Source organism: Schistocerca gregaria, chromosome 5, assembly GCF_023897955.1.
Source record: "Schistocerca gregaria isolate iqSchGreg1 chromosome 5, iqSchGreg1.2, whole genome shotgun sequence".
In the NCBI taxonomy this organism is placed as follows: Eukaryota; Metazoa; Arthropoda; class Insecta; order Orthoptera; family Acrididae; genus Schistocerca; species Schistocerca gregaria.
In genome coordinates, this window is record NC_064924.1 from 612059882 (window position 1) to 612087489 (window position 27608).

General features: G+C 41.0%; 1 protein-coding gene across 2 annotated transcripts in view; it reads right to left on the bottom strand.

Annotated features, from left to right (window-relative positions):
* LOC126272998 (endoplasmic reticulum metallopeptidase 1-like) overlaps positions 1–27608 on the bottom strand; it is a 264375-nt gene that overhangs the window by 134192 nt on the left and 102575 nt on the right. For both annotated transcript variants that reach the window (XM_049976357.1, XM_049976355.1), the window contains exons 5-7: positions 21071–21191; positions 20571–20873; positions 9691–9926 (exon numbers count right to left, since the gene is read on the bottom strand). In XM_049976357.1, the coding sequence (XP_049832314.1) occupies positions 9691–9926; positions 20571–20873; positions 21071–21191 (660 nt within the window). The remainder of the gene's footprint in view (positions 1–9690; positions 9927–20570; positions 20874–21070; positions 21192–27608) is intronic.

Sequence of the window (27608 nt, forward strand, 5' to 3'; positions counted from 1 at the left end):
TCGGAGGAGAAAGTTGGTGACTGAAATTTCATGAGAAGATTCCACCAAAATGAAAAACACTTGTTATGTCCAGTCCAAATCCTGTATCATTTCAGTGACATTCTGTCCCCTATTTCGTAATAATACAAAACGTGATGCCCTTCTTTGAACTTTTTTGATGTACTCCGAAAATGTAGGCTGAAATAGGTGGGTTACATCACTGACAGAGTACATCGAAATGCCCTGAAATGAGAAATGTCCTGCCCACTATCCTTCCCACCCATTCCACAGTGGTATTCTGCTGTTCACCGAACCTACACAGTATACTCATCCATCCTTAAACAATTCCAGCTCCCAATTCCTTATCTCATGGCTCACACCACTGTAATAGACCTAAATTCGAGACCTGTACCATACATTCTCCCACCACCATCACCTACCCCATCAAAGGCAGGGCTACTTGTGAAACCAGTCTGTCATCAACAAGCTAAGCTGCAACCACTGTGCTGCATTCTATGTAGGCATGACAACCAACAAGCTGGCTGTGCACATTCGTGGCCACCGACAAACTGTGGCCAAGAACCAAGTGGACCACCCTGTTGCTGAACACGCTGCCAATGACTGCTTCACACTTGTGCCATATGAATCCTTCCTGCCAACACCATCTTTTCTGAATTGCACAGGTGGGAACTGGCCCTGCAATACATCCTACATTCCTGTATCCCTCCTGGTCTCAACCTTTTAGTTACTGTCCTCAACCATCCAGCCCCTTCCCTGTTCCCATTCCAGAACTACACAGCCATCACTCCACCACCACACCCAGTCTTTTTATTTCTCTCCTTTTCTGCTATTTCCCATCCCCCCACCTTTGCCCTGCCCTCTGTCTAACCTGCAGCATTTCACTGCCCGCCACCCCCACCATACATCTGTCCCCCTCCCTGCCACAGCCTCCTCCTTATCCCCACCTAGATGCCACTCCCATCATGCACTTGTGCTGCTGCTCACAGTGTGGTTTCAGTTGCCTGAGACTGCAGCTGTCTGTGTGAGTTGTGTTTGCATGAGCGTGTGTGCTTGTGTGTATGTGCGTGTATTGTTGACGAAGGCCTTAATGGCCAAAAGCTTTAACTGTGAAAGTCTTTTTGTTGTGCCCATCTGCGGTTGAGCATCTCCACTACTTGGTGAGTGGCAACTTTATTTCTCATAATATTGTAAAGGACAAGCAATGAAATAAATAAATACAAATAAATAAAATATGAACTTGTAGCATGTTCAGTGGCAGGATACTGCAAGTTGAACACAAACTGTTTATTTCTGACAGTATTCATTTTCACTGACGACTCTGTGGTTATTGATCAATAAAAAATACTGACTAAAATAATATAACAACAAAAATAATGAATTATTGATGATATAATGTAAATGGATAGATAAAAGAATCTACTCATCAAGCAATGGCAGGTGAACACACACACACACACACACACACACACACACACACACACACACACACACAGATATATATATATATATAAATAAAACAGAAAGAAACTTCCACATGGGAAAAATATATTAAAAACAAAGATTCCAAGACTTACCAAGCGGGAAAGCACCGGCAGACAGGCACATGAACAAAACACACAAACACACACACAGAATTACGAGCTTTCGCAACTGGCAGTTGCTTCGTCAGGAAGGAAGGAAGGAGAGGGAAAAATGAAAGGATGTGGGTTTTAAGGGAGAGGGTAAGGAGTCATTCCAATCCCGGGAGCGGAAAGACTTCCCTTAGGGGAAAAAAAGGACAGGTGTACACTCGCGCACACACACACACACACACACACACACACACACACACACACACACATATCCATCCGCACATACACAGACACAAGCAGACATATTTAAAGGCAAAGAGTAAGGGCAGAGATGTCAGTCGAGGCGGAAGTACAGAGGCAAAGAAGTTGTTGAAAGACAGGTGAGGTATGAGTGGCGGCAACTTGAAATTAGCGGAGGTTGAGGCCTGGCGGATATCGAGAAGAGAGGATATACTGAAGGGCGAGTTCCCATCTCCGGAGTTCGGATAGGTTGGTGTTGGTGGGAAGTATCCAGATAACTCTGACGGTGTAACACTGTGCCAAGATGTGCTGGCCGTGCATCAAGGCATGTTTAGCCACAGGGTGATCCTCATTACCAACAAACACTGTCTGCCTGTGTCCATTCATGCGAATGGACAGTTTGTTGCTGGTCATTCCCACATAGAAAGCGTCACAGTGCAGGCAGGTCAGTTGGTAAATCACGTGGGTGCTTTCACATGTGGCTCTCCCTTTGATCGTGTACACCTTCCGGGTTACAGGACTGGAGTAGGTGGTGGTGGGAGGGTGCATAGGACAGGTTTTACACCGGGGGCGGTTGCAAGGGTAGGAGCCAGAGGGTAGGGGAGGTGGTTTGGGGATTTCATAGGGATGAACCAAGAGGTTACGAAGGTTAGGTGGACGGCGGAAAGACACTCTTGGTGGAGTGGGGAGGATTTCATGAAGGATGGATCTCATTTCGGGGCAGGATTTTAGGAAGTCGTATCCCTTTTGGAGAGCCACATTCAAGGTCTGATCCAGTCCCGGGAAGTATTCTGTTACAAGTGGGGCACTTTTGGGGTTCTTCTGTGAGAGGTTCTGGGTTTGAGGGGATGAGGAAGTGGCTCTGGTTATCTGCTTCTGTACCAGTTTGGGAGGGTAGTTGCGGGATGCGAAAGCTGTTTTCAGGTTGTTGGTGTAATGGTCGAGGGATTCAGGACTGGAGCAGATTCGTTTGCCACGAAGGCCTAGGCTGTAGGGAAGGGACCGTTTGATATGGAATGGGTGGCAGCTGTCATAATGGAGGTACTGTTGCTTGTTGGTGGGTTTGATGTGGACGGATGTGTGCAGCTGGCCATTGGACAGATGGAGGTCAACGTCTAGGAAAGTGGCATGGGATTTGGAGTAGGACCAGGTGAATCTGATGGAACCAAAGGAGTTGAGGTTGGAGAGGAAATTCTGGAGTTGTTCTTCACTGTGAGTCCAGATCATGAAGATGTCATCAATAAATCTGTACCAAACTTTGGGTTGGCAGGCTTGGGTAACCAAGAAGGCTTCCTCTAAGCGACCCATAAATAGGTTGGCATACGAGGGGGCCATCCTGGTACCCATGGCTGTTCCCTTTAATTGTTGGTATGTCTGGCCTTCAAAAGTGAAGAAGTTGTGGGTCAGGATGAAGCTGGCTAAGGTGACGAGGAAAGAGGTTTTAGGTAGGGTGGCAGGTGATCGGCGTGAAAGGAAGTGCTCCATTGCAGCGAGGCCCTGGACGTGCGGGATATTTGTGTATAGGGAAGTGGCATCAATGGTTACAAGGATGGTTTCCGGGGGTAACAGACTGGGTACGGATTCCAGGCGTTCGAGAAAGTGGTTGGTGTCTTTGATGAAGGATGGGAGACTGCATGTAATGGGTTGAAGGTGTTGATCTACGTAGGCAGAGATACGTTCTGTGGGGGCTTGGTAACCAGCTACAATGGGGGCGGCCAGGATGTTTGGATTTGTGAATTTTAGGAAGTAGGTAGAAGGTAGGAGTGCGAGGTGTCGGTGGGGTGAGGAGTTTGATGGAGTCAGGTGAAAGGTTTTGTAGGGGGCCTAAGGTTCTGAGGATTCCTTGAAGCTCCGCCTGGACATCAGGAATGGGATTACCTCGGCAAACTTTGTATGTAGATTTGTCTGAAAGCTGACGCAGTCCCTCAGCCACATACTCCCGACGATCAAGTACCACGGTCGTGGAACCCTTGTCAGCCGGAAGAATGATGATGGATCGGTCAGCTTTCAGATCACGGATAGCCTGGGATTCGGCTGTGGTGATGTTGGGAGTAGGATTAAGGTTTTTCAAGAAAGATTCAGAGGCAAGGCTGGAAGTGAGAAATTCCTGGAAGGTTTGGAGAGGGTGATTTTGAGGAAGAGGAGGTGGGTCCCGCTGTGATGGAGGACGGAACTGTTGCAGGCAGGGTTCAATTTGGATAGTGTCTTGGGGAGTTGGATCATTAGGAGTGGGATCAGGATTGTTTTTCTTCGTGGCAAAGTGATATTTCCAGCAGAGACTACGAGTGTAGGACAGTAAATCCTTGGCAAGGGCAGTTTGGTTGAACCTGGGAGTGGGGCTGAAGGTGAGGCCTTTGGATAGGACAGAGGTTTCGGATTGGGAGAGGGGTTTGGAGGAAAGGTTAACTACTGAATTGGGGTGTTGTGGTTCCAGATTGTGTTGACTGGAATTTTGAGGTGTTGGGGGGAGTGGAGCTGGAAGTGGGAGATTGAGTAGATGGGAGAGACTGGGTCTGTGTGCAATGAGAGGAGGTTGAGGTTTGTTGGAAAGGTTGTGGAGGGTGAGTGAGTTGCCTTTCCGGAGGTGGGAAACCAGGAGATTGGATAGTTTTTTGAGGTGGAGGGTGGCATGTTGTTCTAATTTGCGGTTGGCCTGTAGGAGGATGCTATGTACAGCCGGTGTGGATGTGGGAGAGGAAAGATTGAGGACTTTGATTTGGGATAGGAGTTGACGGGTGTGTTCATTGGCCGAGTCGATGTATAGGTGAAGGATTAGGCGGGTGAGGGCTATGGATTGTGCTGTTTGGAACTGGTATAAGGACTGATGGAAAGAAGGATTGCAGCCAGAGATGGGAACTTTAAGTGTGAGGCCTTTGGGAGTAATGCCAAATGTCAGACAAGCCTGAGTAAATAAAATATGGGAGCGTAATCTGGCTAGGGTGAAGGCATGTTTGCGGAGGGAATGTAAATAAAATTTAATGGGGTCGTTGTAGGGATGTTGTGAGGTTGACATGGTATTAGTAGGTGGAAAGGGTAATATGAGGTTAAAGTGAAAGTAAAGAGAGATTTGTATAGGGAGAGATAAAGGTGTGAAAAAAGTCGAAAAAGTGTTGGTTTGAGATGAGCTACTTTGATCATGTGCTGAACTTAGGTTGGTGAACAACAATGGGTGCAAAGGTTGGGTAGTTATGTTGTCCCCAGATCACGTTAAAGGGTGGGGAAATTCAAGAAAATTTGAAAAAAAAAATTCGAAAAGAATTTTCGAATAAAATCTCGAAGAATATGTGTGTAAATGTATTCAAAGGACTGGTTATGTACTGGCAGGTTATGATTATGAGGCTAACAATTGTTTGATGAAGAAATAATAGCGTGTAAACCTGTGGGAAGCTGCTAAAAAATGATCGGTTTTGTAGGAAAAACGGGAATGGAAATAAAACGAAAGTTGTTGGAAAAAAACTGAGATGGTTGTGTAATGGGTGAAAGGAACTGAAGCTGTGAAATAGTATTCACGAGTTTACACGAAATGTTTGTAAAGTTGGAACAATGGATTTTATAGCAGCGGTTATGTTGAAAGCGTTGAAAATTTTAGGTTATGGTTTGGAAGTAAATTACGTATTATTGAGTATAATTAGGCAGGATAAAATGTATGGTAGATTACGGAAAAATGGAAGATGAATACAAAGTGGAACTTCTTGTACAAACGAAAAGAGAAAGTAACACGATAGAGAAGATTTCGAAATGCAACAGAGACAATAACAAACGTAATTGTTGGGTTCAAATTAATGATGATGTAAATAAAACAGAAAGAAACTTCCACATGGGAAAAATATATTAAAAACAAAGATTCCAAGACTTACCAAGCGGGAAAGCACCGGCAGACAGGCACATGAACAAAACACACAAACACACACACAGAATTACGAGCTTTCGCAACTGGCAGTTGCTTCGTCAGGAAGGAAGGAAGGAGAGGGAAAAATGAAAGGATGTGGGTTTTAAGGGAGAGGGTAAGGAGTCATTCCAATCCCGGGAGCGGAAAGACTTCCCTTAGGGGAAAAAAAGGACAGGTGTACACACACACACACACACACATATCCATCCGCACATACACAGACACAAGCAGACATATTTAAAGGCAAAGAGTAAGGGCAGAGATGTCAGTCGAGGCGGAAGTACAGAGGCAAAGAAGTTGTTGAAAGACAGGTGAGGTATGAGTGGCGGCAACTTGAAATTAGCGGAGGTTGAGGCCTGGCGGATATCGAGAAGAGAGGATATACTGAAGGGCGAGTTCCCATCTCCGGAGTTCGGATAGGCTGGTGTTGGTGGGAAGTATCCAGATAACTCTGACGGTGTAACACTGTGCCAAGATGTGCTGGCCGTGCATCAAGGCATGTTTAGCCACAGGGTGATCCTCATTACCAACAAACACTGTCTGCCTGTGTCCATTCATGCGAATGGACAGTTTGTTGCTGGTCATTCCCACATAGAAAGCGTCACAGTGCAGGCAGGTCAGTTGGTAAATCACGTGGGTGCTTTCACATGTGGCTCTCCCTTTGATCGTGTACACCTTCCGGGTTACAGGACTGGAGTAGGTGGTGGTGGTGGGAGGGTGCATAGGACAGGTTTTACACCGGGGGCGGTTGCAAGGGTAGGAGCCAGAGGGTAGGGGAGGTGGTTTGGGGATTTCATAGGGATGAACCAAGAGGTTACGAAGGTTAGGTGGATGGCGGAAAGACACTCTTGGTGGAGTGGGGAGGATTTCATGAAGGATGGATCTCATTTCGGGGCAGGATTTTAGGAAGTCGTATCCCTTTTGGAGAGCCACATTCAAGGTCTGATCCAGTCCCGGGAAGTATTCTGTTACAAGTGGGGCACTTTTGGGGTTCTTCTGTGAGAGGTTCTGGGTTTGAGGGGATGAGGAAGTGGCTCTGGTTATCTGCTTCTGTACCAGTTTGGGAGGGTAGTTGCGGGATGTGAAAGCTGTTTTCAGGTTGTTGGTGTAATGGTCGAGGGATTCAGGACTGGAGCAGATTCGTTTGCCACGAAGGCCTAGGCTGTAGGGAAGGGACCGTTTGATATGGAATGGGTGGCAGCTGTCATAATGGAGGTACTGTTGCTTGTTGGTGGGTTTGATGTGGACGGATGTGTGCAGCTGGCCATTGGACAGATGGAGGTCAACGTCTAGGAAAGTGGCATGGGATTTGGAGTAGGACCAGGTGAATCTGATGGAACCAAAGGAGTTGAGGTTGGAGAGGAAATTCTGGAGTTGTTCTTCACTGTGAGTCCAGATCATGAAGATGTCATCAATAAATCTGTACCAAACTTTGGGTTGGCAGGCTTGGGTAACCAAGAAGGCTTCCTCTAAGCGACCCATAAATAGGTTGGCATACGAGGGGGCCATCCTGGTACCCATGGCTGTTCCCTTTAATTGTTGGTATGTCTGGCCTTCAAAAGTGAAGAAGTTGTGGGTCAGGATGAAGCTGGCTAAGGTGACGAGGAAAGAGGTTTTAGGTAGGGTGGCAGGTGATCGGCATGAAAGGAAGTGCTCCATTGCAGCGAGGCCCTGGACGTGCGGGATATTTGTGTATAGGGAAGTGGCATCAATGGTTACAAGGATGGTTTCCGGGGGTAACAAACTGGGTACGGATTCCAGGCGTTCGAGAAAGTGGTTGGTGTCTTTGATGAAGGATGGGAGACTGCATGTAATGGGTTGAAGGTGTTGATCTACGTAGGCCGAGATACGTTCTGTGGGGGCTTGGTAACCAGCTACAATGGGGCGGCCAGGATGTTTGGATTTGTGAATTTTAGGAAGTAGGTAGAAGGTAGGAGTGCGAGGTGTCGGTGGGGTGAGGAGTTTGATGGAGTCAGGTGAAAGGTTTTGTAGGGGGCCTAAGGTTCTGAGGATTCCTTGAAGCTCCGCCTGGACATCAGGAATGGGATTACCTCGGCAAACTTTGTATGTAGAGTTGTCTGAAAGCTGACGCAGTCCCTCCGCCACATACTCCCGACGATCAAGTACCACGGTCGTGGAACCCTTGTCAGCCGGAAGAATGATGATGGATCGGTCAGCTTTCAGATCACGGATAGCCTGGATAGCCACATGTGAAAGCACCCACGTGATTTACCAACTGACCTGCCTGCACTGTGACGCTTTCTATGTGGGAATGACCAGCAACAAACTGTCCATTCGCATGAATGGACACAGGCAGACAGTGTTTGTTGGTAATGAGGATCACCCTGTGGCTAAACATGCCTTGATGCACGGCCAGCACATCTTGGCACAGTGTTACACCGTCAGAGTTATCTGGATATTTCCCACCAACACCAACCTATCCGAACTCCGGAGATGGGAACTCGCCCTTCAGTATATCCTCTCTTCTCGATATCCGCCAGGCCTCAACCTCCGCTAATTTCAAGTTGCCGCCACTCATACCTCACCTGTCTTTCAACAACTTCTTTGCCTCTGTACTTCCGCCTCGACTGACATCTCTGCCCTTACTCTTTGCCTTTAAATATGTCTGCTTGTGTCTGTGTATGTGCGGATGGATATGTGTGTGTGTGTGTGTGTGTACACCTGTCCTTTTTTTCCCCTAAGGGAAGTCTTTCCGCTCCCGGGATTGGAATGACTCCTTACCCTCTCCCTTAAAACCCACATCCTTTCATTTTTCCCTCTCCTTCCTTCCTTCCTGACGAAGCAACTGCCAGTTGCGAAAGCTCGTAATTCTGTGTGTGTGTTTGTGTGTTTTGTTCATGTGCCTGTCTGCCGGCGCTTTCCCGCTTGATATATATATATATATAAAAGGATTTAACTTTTAGAAGCTTTTGGAGCCAGTGGTTCTTTCTCCCAGCAGAGGAGTTGAAGGGGAAGGAAGAGGGGTGAAGGAAAAGGACTGGAGAGGTTTAGGGAAAGGGGTATATTTCCGAAAAGTCACCCAGAACCCTGGGTCACGGAAGACTTATCTGATTGGATGAGAAGGAAAGATTGATCATTGGAGACTTTACTGGGTGGGATTTGATAAACCTAAGAGCTTACAGCTGAACGACAGGATAATATGCAAGATAGATATTCCTGCTAAAACATCTTTTCACCCTTATTAACTCATGTATGATGGAACAGTAATAATCTCTATCTTGCTTATTACCATGTCTTCCACCTTTAAGCTTTCAGGCTTTTCAAATCTCTTCTGGTGCAGTCCCCATCAATCTTTTCTTCTCATCCCATCCGGTAACTCTCACCAGACCCAGGGTTCTGGGGGAATTTTCTGAACTATACCCCCTGTCCCTAAACCTCTCCAGTCCTTTTCCTTCACCTCTCCTTCTCCCCCTTCAACTCTTCTGCCAGAAGGAAGACCCACTGGCTCTTAAAGCTTGTAAAAGTTGAATCTGTGTGTGTGTGTGTGTGTGTGTGTGTGTGTGTGTGTGTGTGTGTGTGTGTGTGTGTGTGTGTGTGTCTGTGTGCGCGCGTGGGTGTGCATGTGTGTGCGTGTGTGTGTGTGTGTGTGTGTGTGTGTGTGTGTGTGTGTGTGTTTTCCCCTGCTGCCGCTTGGTGAGTAGATTTTTCATCTATCCATTTACATTATGTTGACTAAAATTAAAGTTAGATTGCAGTTTACTTTGTTTGGGGATTTGAAATGCACTTCCCCACTGGACCATAATTACTAAAAGGACTGTTATAGCGTGGTGGGGTGGATTTACAAGGCAGAAAGAATGGAAAAACATGTATATCAATCACTTATTATAGAATGGAGTTAGGTATTATCCTACTGACTTGCAAAGTATGCTGTAGTCTGGACAACAAGAAGTTACATTAGAGCTATTCCTTTAAAATGTAAGACCATCCTTACTCAATATTCTGTTTACTGAACTTCACTGTGATACATACCTTGAAACCAATACGTGCTTCATTAACGATTAGTGGAAGAAACATACAGCAGACAAGAACTGGGCAGTAGTAAATAAAGAATATTATGTAAGGACTAGAGTACCAGCTCATACTCTTTCCACAAGCATCCAGCAATGAAGCTATGGCAGCAACAGCACAGCCTGATAAAATCCACCCTAAGAATGGTACAAGTGCTGCCAACAGTATCTGTTTCAGTAGCTGCTTTCGGTTCAGTCCTGTAAAATAACATGCAATTTGAATAAATATAATAAGATCAGAAACTTCCTGAAATATTAAAACCATATATCTGAGTGGAACCCAAACCCGTACCCATACATTTTGTGAGTTACACTGTTAATGACTGAGCTATTCAGGAGTGGCTCATGACCTGCTCAACATCCTCAATTCTGTCAGTTGCACTCTCCTGCTTTTCAAACTCCACAAAAACAGTCCTGTATGCCTTATTAGATTTGCTCTCCTGGGAAAAATCTCCAATAATGTTATACATATCTTATATTTTGAAATCCCTGGATAGTCCTCTTTTTTCCTTTCACTTATAAGCAACAGTGTAGTATCTGTGTTGTAAGTTAGCTCGTTTTGAATTTCTGCACATAAAGTGAATCAAATTCTGGGTCACTTCTCTGTTTCTGGCAGAACTATTTTTCATTATCATTATTCTGGGTTGATTTATTTTTCTTTTCTTTTTTTCCTTTTTCTTTTCATCCCACACTTACAGTACCTTCATATCTTGAAGGCAAGGAACATTTGGTGGTGAAACCAACAACTGCAACAGTATCAGATAGTTCTCATTATAAATTTGTGTGTTTGATAAGCTGCCAACTTCCGCTTTTTCACAGAGGCAATACAATAGCAGTTAGGAAAGTTCAGAAACACAAACCAATTAAATTTACTCTTTGGAGTACTTTGCACTACACTGCCTGCCTTTCTTCCATCTCTTTGAAAGTTTAACAGTTTCCTCAACTGAATTTTGTGTCTGATACAAAAAAGCAATACTGACAGAGAGGGGAGCAACAGAGATGCAAATCTGACTTGCATCGGGTTAAATTATTCACCACTGTAAACACAACAAGTAGCCTATCAAAACAGAAAATAAAGACAAAAACCTAAATCTTTCCAACATAGAGCAGAAGTACAATACAGCAAGCAATGCCACCAAAATGAGTATGTAGTTTCGATCTTTCCAAACTCGAATGAGGTGGCACAGTGGCTAACATACTGGATTTGCAGCTGGAAGACGACCGCGCAAATTCCTGTCCAGCTATCCAGAGATAGGTTGTCTATAGTTTCCCTTAATCACTTAAGGCAAATATCAAGATGATTCCTTTCAAAAGGATGTAGCTGATTTTCTTCCTCATAATTCTGTACAATGAGCTTATGCTCCACCTCTTATGGCCATGGTCATTACATCCTAATGTTCCTTACTTCCTTAATCTTTACGCACTTCTTGTCATTCTGAAGAAGGGAAGCATAAAAAACAAGAACAAAAATGTGGGTGAGCTGTACAATCTACAAGGAATTAGTCACTTAGAGTATAGGTTCTATGAACCATGAAAAAGATAATTGGTAATTAGAAAAAAAATGAGAAGAAAATATTAATCAATGACAGGCACAAATCAAAAGGTAACAGTGAAAAATGAAAGCACGAAATGAAGTAGAAAAACTCCAAATAATATAATGAAGAAAACACAGAAAGAAGGAAGGAAGAAAAGGGAAAAAGGATGAGGCAACCAGTGGTGGAACACAGGGGGATATGGGAAATAAATTAGAAAGCAAAATAATAAATAGGAGAACAGCACAGCTGATGGAAGGACAGCACATATTAATATAAATAAAGACCAGAATAATGGGAGAAATCTAGCACTTTCTCATTATTTCTTCACTGGAGTTGTTATGTAGATGGCCAAAGTAGTACTGTTGTTACACTGTAATGAATCATCAATGCATAGATTTTGGAAGAGCTTCTGATTCAGTTCCAAAAAAAGATGTACTATCAGTCCTTGTGGAGTAAGGTACTGATTCTATTCTTATTAGCTTACAGAAAAACATGTACAGCTTCCATCAGACTTCGACACAATAGTGTGAAATTCAGAACTGAAAGATGATCAGCCAAGAAATTACATATCATCACAACTATTCTCAACAGTCCTAGATGTACTCTTCATGTGCTTAAACTGAGAAAACAAAAAAGAATACATATGATCCAAACATGTCTCAACAACATTTGTTTTGCTTATGACAGTGTAGACCTACTGCTTGCTACCATTACAGGTGAATTTCAACAACAAATGGAAGAACCTATGAGAAAAAGTTTGCAAGCAGGCTTGAAACTCAATTATAACAAGACTACAATAACTTCCAATGAAACTGGTACACCTTAACAATAAATTGATAAGCTTTTGCATTTGGGTCAGTTAAGGAGAACTACTGGAAGGACAAAAAAAGAAAGAAACACAAGGGTAAAACTGGCTTGGAGTGCTTCAGAGAAACTAAGTAGGATTATCTGAACTAAGCTTCCAATGTGACTGAGAACAAAAGTTTAAAATCATTTTATATTACCACTTTTTTGATTTGTCGAAGAGAGACAAGGATTTTAATACAAAAACATTCAAAAACTGAGGGCTGCTCAGCAAGTATGGAGAAATGCATGCTGGATATTACTGAAATAGACAGGAAAACAAAACAGGCATATGTACTGCTATTCATCAAAGTATTCACATATTTACAGAATGAGAAGGTGCACAAATTGGTAAACTGCAGCTGAATAAAATAACTAGAAATGTAGATTTTCTTGAAGCAGCAGCTTTCCTGTATAAAGAGTGAAGCATTTATGTTGTGGCATTAAAAAATAAATAAACAAAGAAAAGCAAGTGCAGCTTATTAATACAACATAAAAACAGTATCCAATACTGACTGTAGTTAGTGTAATATATAAGCAACACTTGTTACTCTAAATTGATATACCTCATAACTTTTTTCAAATCACAGGAGGATCTTCTCCCTATTTGCTGGACAATAATGACGAAATACATGCGTAGTACTAGTTGTTGGTAGAAGAACACACATTGCACTAGAACAGTGAAGAATTCCATTTTTGCTTCAGCACTATAATCATGCAGCCATTCCCCCCATATCCAGAGTTACTGTTTATTCTCTTGCTCTAGTCAGTTCTTTCTTTCTTCCTTGATATTTCTTTTTTATTCCTTTCTTTCATTTTTTTATCTGTACTCATCACTAGCCCTCTCATTTCTATACTACTTGACCTCAGGTATTTCAATAGCACAATTTATTTTGAGCAAAGCTATGTCTTCATAACAGGACAATTTCCCAAAATTATTTTTTTCTCTATCACCCATAACCAACATCTAGATTTCTGAAGACAATTTTAAATAGTTCAGGTCTATTAGAACAATTTATGACATAACAGACTGTATGAACAATACACACTGATGGAAAAAAATTGCAACATCAAGGAGTTGTACAACAAAAACAAAAGTTGGTAGGCACATTTTTACTTCTGAAAGATAATGTCTATTCAAATTTCAAGTCAATGATGATGTAAATAAAATAGAAAGAAACTTCCACATGGGAAAAATATATTAAAAACAAAGATTCCAAGACTTACCAAGCGGGAAAGTGCCGGCAGACAGGCACAATGAAGAAAACACACAAACACACACACAGAATTACTAGCTTTCGCAACCAATGGTTGCTTCTTCAGGAAGGAGAGGGAAAGACGAAAGGATGTGGGTTTTAAGGGAGAGGGTAAGGAGTCATTCCAATCCCGGGAGCGGAAAGACTTCCCTTAGGGGAAAAAAAGGACAGGTGTACACTCGCACACACACACACACACACACACACACACACACACACACAGACATATATATCCATCCGCACATACACAGACACCGTGCTAGTAGTGCTGTAGTGTGCATTTCACTGACCCCAAACCAATGCCATTTGTGATGTCAGTGACGTCAACCGAGAGCTCATTGAAGGGCAGCATTGAGGTCTGTTGAGTTTTCTGATGAAAGCTGGTTTGCCTTGGTACCAGTGATGGCCAAGTATTGATTGTCTGTGTATGTGCGGATGGATATGTGTGTGTGTGTGTGTGTGTGTGTGTGTGTGTGTGTGTGTGTGTGTGTGCGAGTGTACACCTGTCCTTTTTTTCCCCTAAGGGAAGTCTTTTCGCTCCCGGGCTTGGAATGACTCCTTACCCTCTCCCTTAAAACCCACATCCTTTCGTCTTTCCCTCTCCTTCCTGAAGAAGCAACCATCGGTTGCGAAAGCTAGTAATTCTGTGTGTGTGTTTGTGTGTTTTGTTCATTGTGCCTGTCTGCCGGTGCTTTCCCGCTTGGTAAGTCTTGGAATCTTTGTTTTTAACCAATTTCAAGTCATTCGCATAAGAGTGGTGCTAGTAGTGCCACTATGTGGATGGAAATCAGGTTTGCTTCAAACACACACTGTAACAATCATGAGCATTATATTGCACACGGTGAGTTGTTGTTAGTCAGGAGTGCCTTTAAGGCAACCAAGATGCCAATATCAACGCCTCACTGAGTTTGAGTGAGGTCATGTAATATGGTTACAAGAAGCTCGATGTTCCTTCTGCGATATTGCAGGAAGACTTGACAGGAATGTAGCCACTGTACATGATTGCTGGCAGTGGTGGCCACGAGAATGGATGGTAGCAAGAAGATGGCCACATGGCACTAACAAGAGGGAAGACCACAGCGTTCACTGTATGACTCTGGTGCACCATACTGCACCTGCAGCAGCAATCTCAGCAGCAGTTAGCTTCACAGTGACACAATGAACTGTTACAAACTGATTACTTCAAGGACAGCTCTCAACTACACACCCTGTAGTGTGCATTTCACTGACCCCAAACCAATGCCATTTGTGATGTCAGTGATGTCAACCGAGAGCTCATTGAAGGGCAGCATTGAGGTCTGTTGAGTTTTCTGATGAAAGCTGGTTTGCCTTGGTACCAGTGATGGCCATGTATTGATTAAAATGAGACCAGCTGAGGGCCTGCAACCAACCTGTCTGCTTGCTAGACACACTGGACCTACACCTGGAGTTATGGTCTGAGGTACAATTTTGTATGACAGCAGGACCACTCTCATGGTTATCCCACACATCCCAACTGTAAATTTGCACATCAATCTGGTAATTTGACCTGCTGTGCTGCCATTCATGAACCCATCATTGCAAGGAGTGTTTTCCAGCAGGATACTGCTTGCCCATATGCCACAGCTACAAAGTGTCAACATGGCCCTTTGCCTGCTCTATTAGTAAATCTGTCTACAGTCAGCACATAATGGACATCATCGGATGACAGCTCCAGCATCAACCACAAACAGCATTAACTGTCCCTGTAGTGACTGAGCAAATGCTACAGGCACGGAACTCCATCCCACAAACTGACATCTGACACCTGTGCAACATAGATCATGCACATCTGCATGCTTGCGTTCACCATTCTGGTGGTTACATTGATAATCAATATACCAGCATTTCACATTTTCAGTTGTTTACCTCACACTTGCAATAACCCATGATCTTCCAATGTTAATCACATAAATATGTTACCTAGACAAATGTATCCCCAAAATTTCATTACTCTACATTAATTATTTTTTGGTGTATATACACATATACACACACATATATACACACTAATGTCCAGCTCATGCTGTAATTGGATGGATAAAAAGTCTACTGAGAAAGCAGCGGCAAGAGAATACACGTATAAAAGTTAAAGAAATGTGCAAACTTTTGCAGCCAGTGGCTCCTACTGGCAGAAGGTTTGAAGGAGAAAGGTCTTTCCTTTTCATTCTGTCCAGCAAGTCTCCCCTGACCCTCGGTTCAGGGCAACTTTTCTGTAAACCTCCCCATTTCCTAAACCTTGCCAGCCCTTTTCCTTCATCCCTCTTCCTACCTATCCAACCCTTTTGCCAGAAGAAGTAGCCACTGGCTCCAATAGCTTGCACATTTCCTTAACTTTTATATGTGTATTCTCTTAATGCCACTTGCGAAGTACTTTTTTTTTATCTATCCAGTTATATTATATTTTCCTAAATTGATTAGTTTCATGGCTACAACATTTGGAATAGGAATTTAAATGACTGCCCTCAATGTCACTTGTTACAAAAGATAAAATGACCAGCAAAGAAAAAAGAAAGTACTACACAAAATATGTTTGAATGTGGAACATCACTCTTGAACTCCTAATGACAGGTTCATCTACACATTAATTTTCATATGCTATAACTAATTCAACTGTGCTATTTTGAATATTATCAAAAATTATCTTATACTCAACCAAGTCAGTAAAATCTCTATAAATCACAGTGTTATGTGAAACAGAAAGAATAAATAAAAATATAACAGGTGCACTGCTAAAAGCCATCAAATTCATAAATAAGTTAATTTCTGAAACAGTTTCAGATGAGGAAAAAAAAATTGGAAATGCCCGAGAGTTATGTAATAAAAATCCAACAAGGAGACCAGACTGCAAAGACCTACAAAATACGAGTTTATGAAGAAAAAAAAAGGGGTACAACACCTTAAGCGTATATTATTGCAGTGAAAGAAATTACCGAACTGAGATAATATTACAAATAATTCACTATTCCATGTGTGATAGATGAGATATAAGACCACTGAAGTATAAGACTTCTGCTTTATGGCATGTGAAATGTGAGAGAGTTCAAGAAAGAACTGAGACATTACGAAAGTGCTATCAAGTCATTGCTGAAACAAAAAATAATAATTAAAATTACAGGGATGAAAATTTCAAAAATTTCAGTAAAAAAATGCTAAAGGCACATGTAACAAAAGCACCAAAAGCACAGTTTGGGAACCAAACAGGAAGTGTTTCAACTGTGGTGCCAAAGCCACAGATTAAATAACTGCAAACACACGAATAAGGGCAATAGACTCTTCAATTGCAACAAGTTTGGTCAAATCTCACATGAATACAGCAAGGAAAAGAATTGTAACAATGAAAACAATCAATTATTGATAAAATTATTTAATCGAATCGATAAAAAATCTACCCACCAAGCTGTGGCAGAAAACACACATAAACCACTGTTGTGATTGGCGAGCTTTTGGAGCCAATGGCTCCTTCTTCAGGCAGAAGGGTTAAAGGGGAAGGAAGAACAGTGAAGGAAAAGGACTGGAGAGGTCTAGCAAAAGGGGTAGATTTTGGGAAAGTCAACCAGAACTGCAGGTCAGGGGAGACGTAGAAGGAAAGACAGATTGTTTGGAACTGCATCGGATGAGATTTGAAACCTGAGAGCTTAAAGGAGGAAAACAGGGTAAGACAGAGATTACTATTAAAATGTCATGCATGAGTTAATAAGAGTGAGAACCTAAGAGCATTGTACATAACAGAGGTGGGTGGGGGCAGAGAAAAATAGACAGGAAAGAGAATTAAAGATGTAGAAACTAAAATGGAGTGAAGCAAAGAGTAGTTACAGTGAAGAAAAGCTGAGACGAAAGAAATTAATGTAAATTAAGACCAACTGGGTGTTGAGAACCAAGGACATGTTGTAGTGCTAGTTCCCACTTGTGGAGTTCTAAGAAACTGGTGTCTGGGGGAAGAATCCAGGTGGCACATGTGGTGAAATAGGTTCTGAGGTCACGAATCTCATTTTGTAGAGTGTGCTCTGCAACAGGATATCGTGAATTGCCAGTATATACCCTCTGCCTGTGCCCATTTATTGTAATTGATAATTTGGTGGCGGTCATGCTGGTGTAGAAGGCTGAACTGTGTACATAATATCTGGTATATGACATGTCATTCTGCGTGTGGCTCTCCCTTTGCTAGTACATGTTTTGCCAGTTACAGGGCTGTTGTAGGTGGTGGTAGGAGGGTGCATAGGGTAAGTCTTTTAGCGGGGATGGTCACAGGGGTAGGAGGGTAGGAAGATGGGTGCAGAAAGAACACAGGGTCTGACAAGAATATTACAGAGATTGGGAGGGTGATGGAAAACTACTCTAGGCATGGTGGGCAAAATTTCAGACAATATGGATCTCATTTCAGCGCATAATTTTAGGAAGTCATGGCCATGCCGAAGTAGCTGATTAAGGCATTCCACATCAGGATAATACTGACTCACCAATGGTGTTCTCTGAAGCTGTTATGTAGAGGGATCAGCAGTGCCAGGATTTGATGTGATGGCCTGGGAAATCTGCTTTTTAACTAGGCTGGTGGGGTGATTATGTGCAGTGAAAGCCGAGGTGAGAATGGTGGTGTATTGCTGTAAAGAGTCTGCATCCGAACAAATACATTTACCTCATGCCAAGGCTGTATGGGAGGGAACTGTCAAAATGTAAGTATTGTTGTTTGTTGGTTGGTTTAATGTGAACATAAGTGTGTAGCTGGCCTTTGGTATGGACGAGACCAGCATCAACGGAAGTGGCTTGAGAGAACATCATATTTGTTCACATGGATGTTATTAAATATACATATTTAGTGTTGAAAACTGTGTGGAAATTACTTTTTTAAAATGGTAGTTCTTGAAGAGAGCTGTTGAGATTTTTGGGTATGTCATACAGTGTTGACTAATTTGACCTCCTTCAGAGAAGACAGACACCACTCAAAACTTTGCAGAACTGAAATCTATTGCTAGGACTAACAGGATACTTTAAGTAGTTAATGTCAAGTTAATGTAAAATTACTCAGTGATTGCCAAACCCCTGAGTGGTCTGCTCAGAAACAACCAGGAATGAGAGTTTGAAGAACAACAGGAACAAGCTATGAAGATGCTCAAATACATTCTTTCATTAGATTCGATTTTAAACATCTACAACCAAAAGTATAAAACTAAAAGAGGTTGTTACACCACTGAACTGATTTTAGAATGAAACATGTAGATGCTTTAAGTTGCTGTTTGAATGTAGGGTTTGGTTTTGCAGATGGTTTAATAGGCAGAATCAGAAAATTGAAATGAAGGACAGTGTTGTGGCAATGATAAAAACATGCTCAAAGAACGACCTTACAACAACTTTTTAGTAAGAGAGGGGCTTCTTTTCAAGTTCAACAGAAGAGAAACTTTAGTGATTCCATGTACAATGCAAGGAGATATCATCATCCAGTTTATGCTGAAAAAGGACATTACTCTTTCAAGCAAACTGAAGAGAAAATGAAGTTCTTAAATGGCAAATTTGACCAACAAGATGCAACGAGTGATCTCCAAATGTATAAAATGCATAACCACAAATAAGAAGTCAGAAAAGAAGGCAGATTTCCTTCACCAATTATTCAAAGAGTTTCAAAAGTAATATATACAGATCACTCTGGAACAATTCAGTTGACTCATAAAGGATGCAGACACATCCTAAATATTACTGACATATTTGCCAAGTTTAGTTGGCTGTATCATGTAAAGACAACAACATTTAGTGATGGTAAATTAGTAAGGTGAAATCAGAAAAAAACTAATTTTCAGAGTCCAACTACGTAATTACTGATACAGGGACTTGCTTTACTTCCCATGAATCAAGGAGCACTGCATGGCATAAGTAATTGAACTACAGTGAATGTGCAAATTCAGATGACCTATTTTTCTTTGTCTATGAACATTGCTAAGCTTAGCAAACAATGCAACAACAAATGGTACAAAACAGTACCACGAGTTCATCATTCCATGAATTCAACATAAAACAGAAGCACTGGAATATTCCATTTAAGCTTTCGACAGAAGTAGAGATACATACACAGTATGATCTTCACATCACAAAACAATCTGAAGAACAGATTATTTATTCATATGACGAAGAACACGTGCAAATCAGGGAGGATATTAAATTAGAAATCAGTAAGTTTCAAGACAAAAATTGGGCTAGCTTTGATCAATGTCTGAAGAAGTCTTTTACATATAAATTTGGTAATCTTGGAGTGTAAAAGCAGCCACAATCTGGACCAAAATTAAAGCTGAAAGCCAAGAATCTTGATCCCTTCTGAGTTAAAAAAGTTTTAAAAAATTATATGTATGATGGTGGCTGAGAAGTGATAACCATGAAGGCACCTGCACTAGGCAAACATGTGGCAAATTCATGTAATCCTGGCTGAGAGGCTATTCATCTCTGACTAGAATGATTATCATGATGATTGACTGTGGGATTTGGATGGGAGATTTAAAGGTTTTCGCACCAAAAAGACTGGTGATTCACCATAAATTCTGAATAATGCAGTATCTCCAGAGATGGAGAAGAAATAAATATTGCTTATGGAGAAGAAGCAAGTTGGATCATCCTGTTTCTTTGTGTCATTTCATGAACATATGTTTGTAATCTTGATAATAAATAAATAATATATGTGGAATATGGAAACTGGAGATATGTATAAGATAACTTACTTTAAATAAGAGAAATAATAAAAGGAATCTGTTAAATTACAATGGAGAGAATGGCTGAAGAGTATTAACCTTCAGAAGGCAAAATTTCAGATACCGCTTACAAAAACACTTAAACGTAGAATTAACTATTTCTAGTTTTCATGACTTCTATGTTCCTTCCTCAGGAAGAAACAGGGATTGATAGTGGAAAGAAAGGTTACTCAGATCTCACTCTGACAGGGGGACCCACCTGTTTCGAGGATGAGGAGACAAAGACGAAGGGGAAGGCTTCAGAGAGCATACATAATAAAAAGGAAGGGAAAAGACGAATCTTTCAAATTATAACTGATTTTCCCCTTCCTTCTCATGGTTTTGGTCTAACTATGGCTGAGCTCTCAACTTATATTTGTTCCCCCACAAAAACATTTCAGACAAGTTTCAGTAAAATCAGTACATGCATAACAAATAACCAAAATAAATATAACTTTAATTGAATTTTGAATGTAGTACCTTTCCCAACAAACATTATATTGTACACTGTTGTGTACAGTGATAAAATAAATGCAATCATATTTATTATGGTTCCAGTGAACTCTGAATAATACACCATGAAAAGTCCACCGACATCTGTGTAGACAACACGACCATCTGAGGCTTGTCCCGGATTGGTCAGCTCACTGGAAGATGCGATTTTCTTGACGAGGGCAAGCATGTTGTCCCCAGTGTGTTGAAATGTTCCTTCAGGAATGTAGAATATACTGTCAAAGACTGTATGATACACATATCCATTTGCTTTATGTGCAAAATCCAATCCTGAAAAAAAATAGTTTATGACAAAAAGTGTGTAGTTCACATCAACAAAAAGAAAAAGATAGAAACAAACTCCATGGCACTTAAAGTCAGCTCCACCAATAGGCTTTCACTGTGTTCTCTCATGCAACTGTAATGACAATTGAAATTTTGTCACTGTTTTACTTGTGTAATGCATTAAAAAATCAATATTCCCTTACCTGATATATTACCAAAATCCCTAAACACTCTGAAATCCGTATCAGAAGGAACCAAACCACTCTGGAAAATTTCTTCTCCAACAACTGTACCATGGGGGTGAGGAGCAGAATCAGCATACATCTGTATATCAATAGATGCACAATTACAGTACTAGAAAACAATTTCTGATTCTTCTGATTCAAAAACAAACAAATAATAAAATATTGTACCAATGTGGAAAAGAAAAAACAGGATTTTACAAACATATGAAATGGTGTATAGCCAACAATAGCTGCAGTAATGAAACCAAAGCAGCTGCATCCAGAGGATGAGACACTAACTTACATTCCAATGACAAGGACAGCTTGTCTAGTGTCAGTCCAGCAGAGCAATTTCACAAGTGGGACATTTCCAAGCTGTAGGTGAATCACAAGTTTAGATAATCTGCTTCTGTCAATTACAGCATTAAAGATAGGTTTGGATTCTGTTGAAGTTATTGGCAGTTCGGGTTTTATGAGGCATGGCCTACACCTCAATAACAATCGGGAAAAAAACTGACTGGGTTAATAGCAGAATTTTTAAGAGACAACATTGCCACCAATGACTATATTCCTTTAGCAAATGGTATGAAGGTAGAATTTTTTAAGAGTTAACTCAAATTTCAGGCTGCCAGTATCAAAAGAAGCAAAAAAATCTGAATCTAAACAACTTTAAGATAAAAAAGAGATCAACATAAACTTATCACATCAAAATATTCGAAAGTTAAATTATAAAACCAAAGAACTTCTGATTTCCAAAATGAATTTTTACTTTACAATGGAATGTGTGTTGATTTGAACCTTGCTAACAGATTAAAACTGTCTGTGAATCAGGATACATACACAGGACCTTGCTCAATATACAGATTGAATAACATCAGGATAGGCTACAGCCCTGTCTCACTCCCCTCTCAACTACACTGCTTCCCTTGCATACCCCTCGACTCTTATAGCTGCCATCTGGTTTCTGTACAAATTGTAAATAGTCTTTCACTCCCTGTGTTTTACCCCTGCCACATTTAGAATTTGAAAGAGTATTCCAGTCAGAATTGTCAAAAGCTTTCTCTAAGTCTACAAATGCTATAAAAGTACCTTTGCCTTTCCTTAACCTATCTTCTATGAGAAGTTGTAGGGTCAGTATTGCCTCAAGGGTTTCTACATTTCTCTGGAATCCAAACTGACCTTTCCCAAGGTCATCTTCTACCAATTTTTCTATTCTTCTGTAAAGATTTCATTTTTATATTTTGCAACCAAGACTTGTTATTAAACTCACTGTTCAATAATTTTTACATCAATCATGAACTGCTTTCTTCAGAATTGGAATTACCACATTCTTCTTGAAGTCTGAGGGTAGTTCGCCTGTCTTATACACATTGCATACCAGATGAAAGAGTTTTGTCATGGCTGGATCTTCCAAGGCTATCAGTAGTTCTAACAGAATATCATCTATTTCTGGGGCCTTGTTTCAACATAGATCTTTCATAAGTTCTCACAGTATCATATCTCCCATCTCATCTTCATCTACGTCCACTTCCCTTTCTACAGTATTGCTTTCAAATTTACCTCTCTTGTATAGACCCTCTATAGACTCCTTCCATCCTTCAGCTTTCCCTTCTCTGCTTAGGACTGGTTTCCCATCTGAACTCTCGTTGTTCATACAGCAGCTTCTCTTTTCCCCAAAGGCCTCTTTAATTTTCCTACAGGTGGTTTCTATCTCTTCCTTGGTGAAATATGCTTCTAAGTCCTTACATTTGTCCTCTAGCCATTACTTCTTAGCAATTTTGCATTTCCTGCCAATCTCATTTTTTAAACATTTGTACTCCCTTTCACCTGCTTCATTTGCTGTATTTTTAAATTTTTCTCCTTTCATTAATTAAATTCAATATCACTTGGGCTATCCACAAGGATTCCTACTGGGCCTTTTCTTTTTACCTATTTGATTCTCTTCTGTCTTCACTGTTTCATCTCTTACAGCTACCTATTCATCTTCTACTGTATTCCTTTCCCCTGTTCTAGTCAACCAGTGTACAATGTTCCTTCTGAACCTCTCAATAACCTCTGCTTCTTTCAACTTATCCAGGTTCCATCTCCTTCACTTCGTATCTTTTTCCAATTTATTCAATTTTAATCTACAGTTCATAACCAATAAACTGTGGTCAGAGACTACATCTGCCCCTGGAAATGTCCTACAATTTAAATCCTAGTTCGTAAATCTCTGCCTAACCATTATATAATCAATCTGAAACCTTCTGGTGTCTCCAGGTCTCTTCCACATATACAACCATCTTTTATGATTCTTAAACCAAGTGTTAGTGATGATTAAAGTATACTGTGTGCAAAATTCTACCAGGTGGCCTCCTCTTTCATTCTTTTCACCGAGTTCATATTCATCTACAATTTTCCCTTGTCTTCCTCTCCCTACAGTCGAATTCCAGTTCCCCATTACAATTAAATTTTAGTCTCCTTTAACTATCTAAATATTTTCTTTTATCTCATCATACATTTCTTTGGTATGTTCATCATCTGCGGCGCAAGTTGGCACATAAACTTATATTACTGTGGTAGGCATAAGCTTTGTGTCTATCTTGACTCTGATAAAGCATTCACTATTCGGTTCATAGTAGCTTGCCTGCATTACTATTTTCATACTCATTATTAAACCTACTCCTGCATTATTCCCATTTCATTTTGTGTTTATTGCGCTGTATTCACCTGACCAGAAGTCCTGTTCCTCCTGCCATCGAACTTCACTAATTCCCAATATATCTAATTTCAAACCAACCCATTTTGCTTTTTATATTTTCTAATCTACCTGTCTGATTAAGGAATCTAACATTCCATCCTCCAATCCGTAGAATGTTTCTCCTGATGACGACATCCTCCTGAGTAGTCCCTGCCCGAAGATCTGAATGGGGGACTATTTTACCTCCAGAATATTTTACCCGAGAAAACACCATCATCATTTAACCACACAGTACAGCAGCATGTCCTTGGGAAAAATTAAAGCTGTAATTTCTCCTTGCTTTCAGTGGTTGACAGTACCAGCACAGCAAGGCCACTTTGGTTGATGTTACAAGGCCAGATCAGTCAATCATAAGGAGTTGCCCTTGCACCAACTGAAAAGGCTGCTGCTGCTTTCCAGGAACCACACATTTGTCTAGTCTCCTAATAGATACCCCTCTGTTGTGAGGGTACCTGCAGTAAGGTTATCTGTATCGCTCAGGCACACAATCCACCCCACTGATGGCAAGGTCCGTGGTTCATTTATTTATTTTACTTAAGTCATTCACTGAATAGTAATGTTGAATTGTAAACAGAAACACAAAAAAGAAAGAGAACTTTTCTAGCTTTTGGACACCCCTGTCTGCTGCCCCCCCTCCTCCCCCCTTTTTGCTCCACACCCACAAACAGCAACACTGTGCCAGACACACCCACAATGCCAGGACTGCAAAGCAAGTAGACTGGGGTTAGGTGTGGCCTCAAGTGGAGTGTATAGAGAAAGAAAGAGGAGGAGGAGATGTTGGGGAGGGGTAGCTGATGGCTCGGAGGGAAGCAGAGGGTTTATGCGATAGGAATGTCAGAGGGAGAGGCAGCAAGTGTACAGGACAAGAATGCGACACAGGGACCAGAGCCTGCAAGTTTGTGCACTGCATAATGGTGATGACATGGAGATGTGGATTAGGAAGGGAGACTGTTGAGTAGAGGGTTGAATGCAGTGGGTTAGCAGAGATTGAGGACAGGAGGATTACAGGAGAATAGAATGTGTTACAAAAATGATTTCCCATCTGTGTAGTTTAGGAAAGCTGGGGCTGGGGAAGGATCCAGATGGCACAGGTTGTGAAGCAGCCACTGAACTCAAGCATGTTGTGTTCATCAGCATATTCCAACACCGAGTGGTCAACTCTGCTCTTGGCCCCAGATTGGCAGCGGCCATTCATTCTGGTAGGCAGATGGTTGGTGGTCATGCCTACTTAAAATGCTGTGCAGAAATCTCAGCAAAAGCTGGTATGTGACATGGCTGCTTTCACCAGTGGTACTGCCTCAGATGACATAGGGAAAACATCTGACAAGACCAGAGCAGGATGTGCTGGATGAGTAAATTAGGCAGGGCTTGTGCCTGGATCTTGTACAGGGATATGACCCTTGTGGTAAGGGGCTGGGAATGGGAGTGGTATAGTGATCGATCACAAGGTGGGTGGTGGAATGGTGAGGATCATGGATAGTATGTCCCTCATTTCTGGGCATGATCAAAAGCATCCAGACAACACTAAAAGCAATTTAAGGAAAGCTTGAAAAGGGTAGACTGGGAGGATGTTTATCGGGAACCTGATGCAAATGTTAAATTTAACTTATTCCATGATAAACTTGTGGGTATATTTGAAAACAGTTTTCCTAAGAAATTAGTGAATCATAATTCAAATAAACTTGATAAAAAACCATGGCTGACTAAAGGGATTAAAATTTCTTGTAGCCGGAAATGGGAACTATACCAAGACACTAGAATAAGTCGATATGAAGAAAAGCTCAACCATTATAAGAAATATTGTAATATATTAAGGAAAGTTATAAAAAAATCCAGAAGTATGTGTATCAAGTCTGAGATTAGCACCTCTGATGACAAAGTTAAAACAATATGGAATATAGTTAAAAGGGAAACAGGGCAACCAAGGTCACAGGACAACAGTATTACTGTTAAGCACAATGAAAAGCTTATAAATGAAAAATCACAGGTTGAAAATATTTTTAATAATCATTTTATAAATGTAGTGGAAAATATAGGCACCAGCTGCTCACCAGATAGGGCAGAACTCTATATGAAAGAGGCATTCCCGGTGCAAACAAATGAAATTGAAAACCCACCTCACCGTCTGAAATTAAGAAAATAATAAATTCACTTAAGAATAAAAACTCACATGGAACTGATGGTATCTCCAATAGAAAACTAAAATCTTGTCCACACCTGATAAGTCAAGTTCTTAGCCACATATGTAATAGCTCATTGAATCAGGGAATATTTCCTGACAGATTGAAATATGCCATAGTTAAACCCTTGTATAAAAAAGGTGACAAGACAGAAGTCAACAATTATCGTCCTATTTCACTTCTGACATCCTTCTCAAAAGTGTTTGAAAAAGTAATGTACTCAAGAGTAACTTTACACATTAGTGGGAATAACGTTTTAACAAAATGTCAGTTCGGTTTTCAGAAAGGTGTTTCAACAGATAGTGCTATACACGCTTTCACTGATCAAATTTTAAATGCTCTGGATAGTAGAACATCACCAATTGGGATTTTCTGTGATCTCTCTAAGGCTTTTGATTGTGTGGATCATGAAATCCTCTTAGGTAAGCTGAAGTACTATGGAATGAATGGTTCAGTACACAGATGGTTCACTTCATATTTAACTGGTAGAATGCAGAAGGTTGAAACAGTAAACCCACATAGTACACAAAGGGCAGCAGATTATTCAGACTGGGGATGTATCAAGAATGGGGTACCACAGGGTTCTGTCTTGGGGCCTTTATTGTTTTTAATATATGTTAATGACTTGCCTAATTATATTCATGAAGATGCAAACTTGGTTCTCTTTGCAGATGACACAAGTATTGTAATCAAGCCTAAAAAGCAAGAATCAGCTGAGGAAAATGCAAATAATGTTTTTCAAAGAGTTATTAGGTGGTTTTCCGCAAATGGACTTTCATTGAACTTTTAAAAAACACTGTACATACAGTTCAGTACAGGGAAAGGCATAACACCAGAAATAAATATAGAGTGTGGGGGAAAATCTTTAGCTAAAGCAGATTGTTCAAAATTTCTGGGTGTCTGTATTGATCAGAATTTAAACTGGAAGACACACATTGACAATCTACTGAAACGATTGAGCTCAGCTACCTATGCTATTAGTGTCATTGCAAATTTTGGAGACAAGCACATCAGTAAGTTAGCTTACCATGCATATTTTCATTCGTTGCTTTCTTACGGAATCATCTTTTGGGGCAATTCATCACTAAGAAAGAAGGTATTTATTGCACAAAAACGTGTTATCAGAATAATGTCTGGGGCTCATCCAAGATCATCTTGTAGACAATTATTTAAAGAATTGGGGATATTGCCAGTAGCTTCACAATATATATACAGCCTAATGAAATTTGTTGTTAGTAACCCAGATCACTTCAGAATTAATAGCACAGTCCACAGCTACAATACTAGGAGACAGGGTGACCTTCACTACCGTTCATTGAATTTGACATTGGCACTAAAGGGGGTGAATTATACTGCCACAAAGATTTTTGGTCAATTGCCAAACAATATCAAAAGTCTGACAGACAACCAATCGGCATTCAAAAGTAAGTTAAGGGAATTCCTGAATGACAACTCCTTCTACTCCATAGATGAATTTTTAGACATAGGCCAAATAAATACAGTAAGCATTAACAATTGTACCGTATATAAGACTAACAATGATTATTTGGGATAAATGAATCTTGTGTACTTTGACACGTTCCACATCATTACGAAA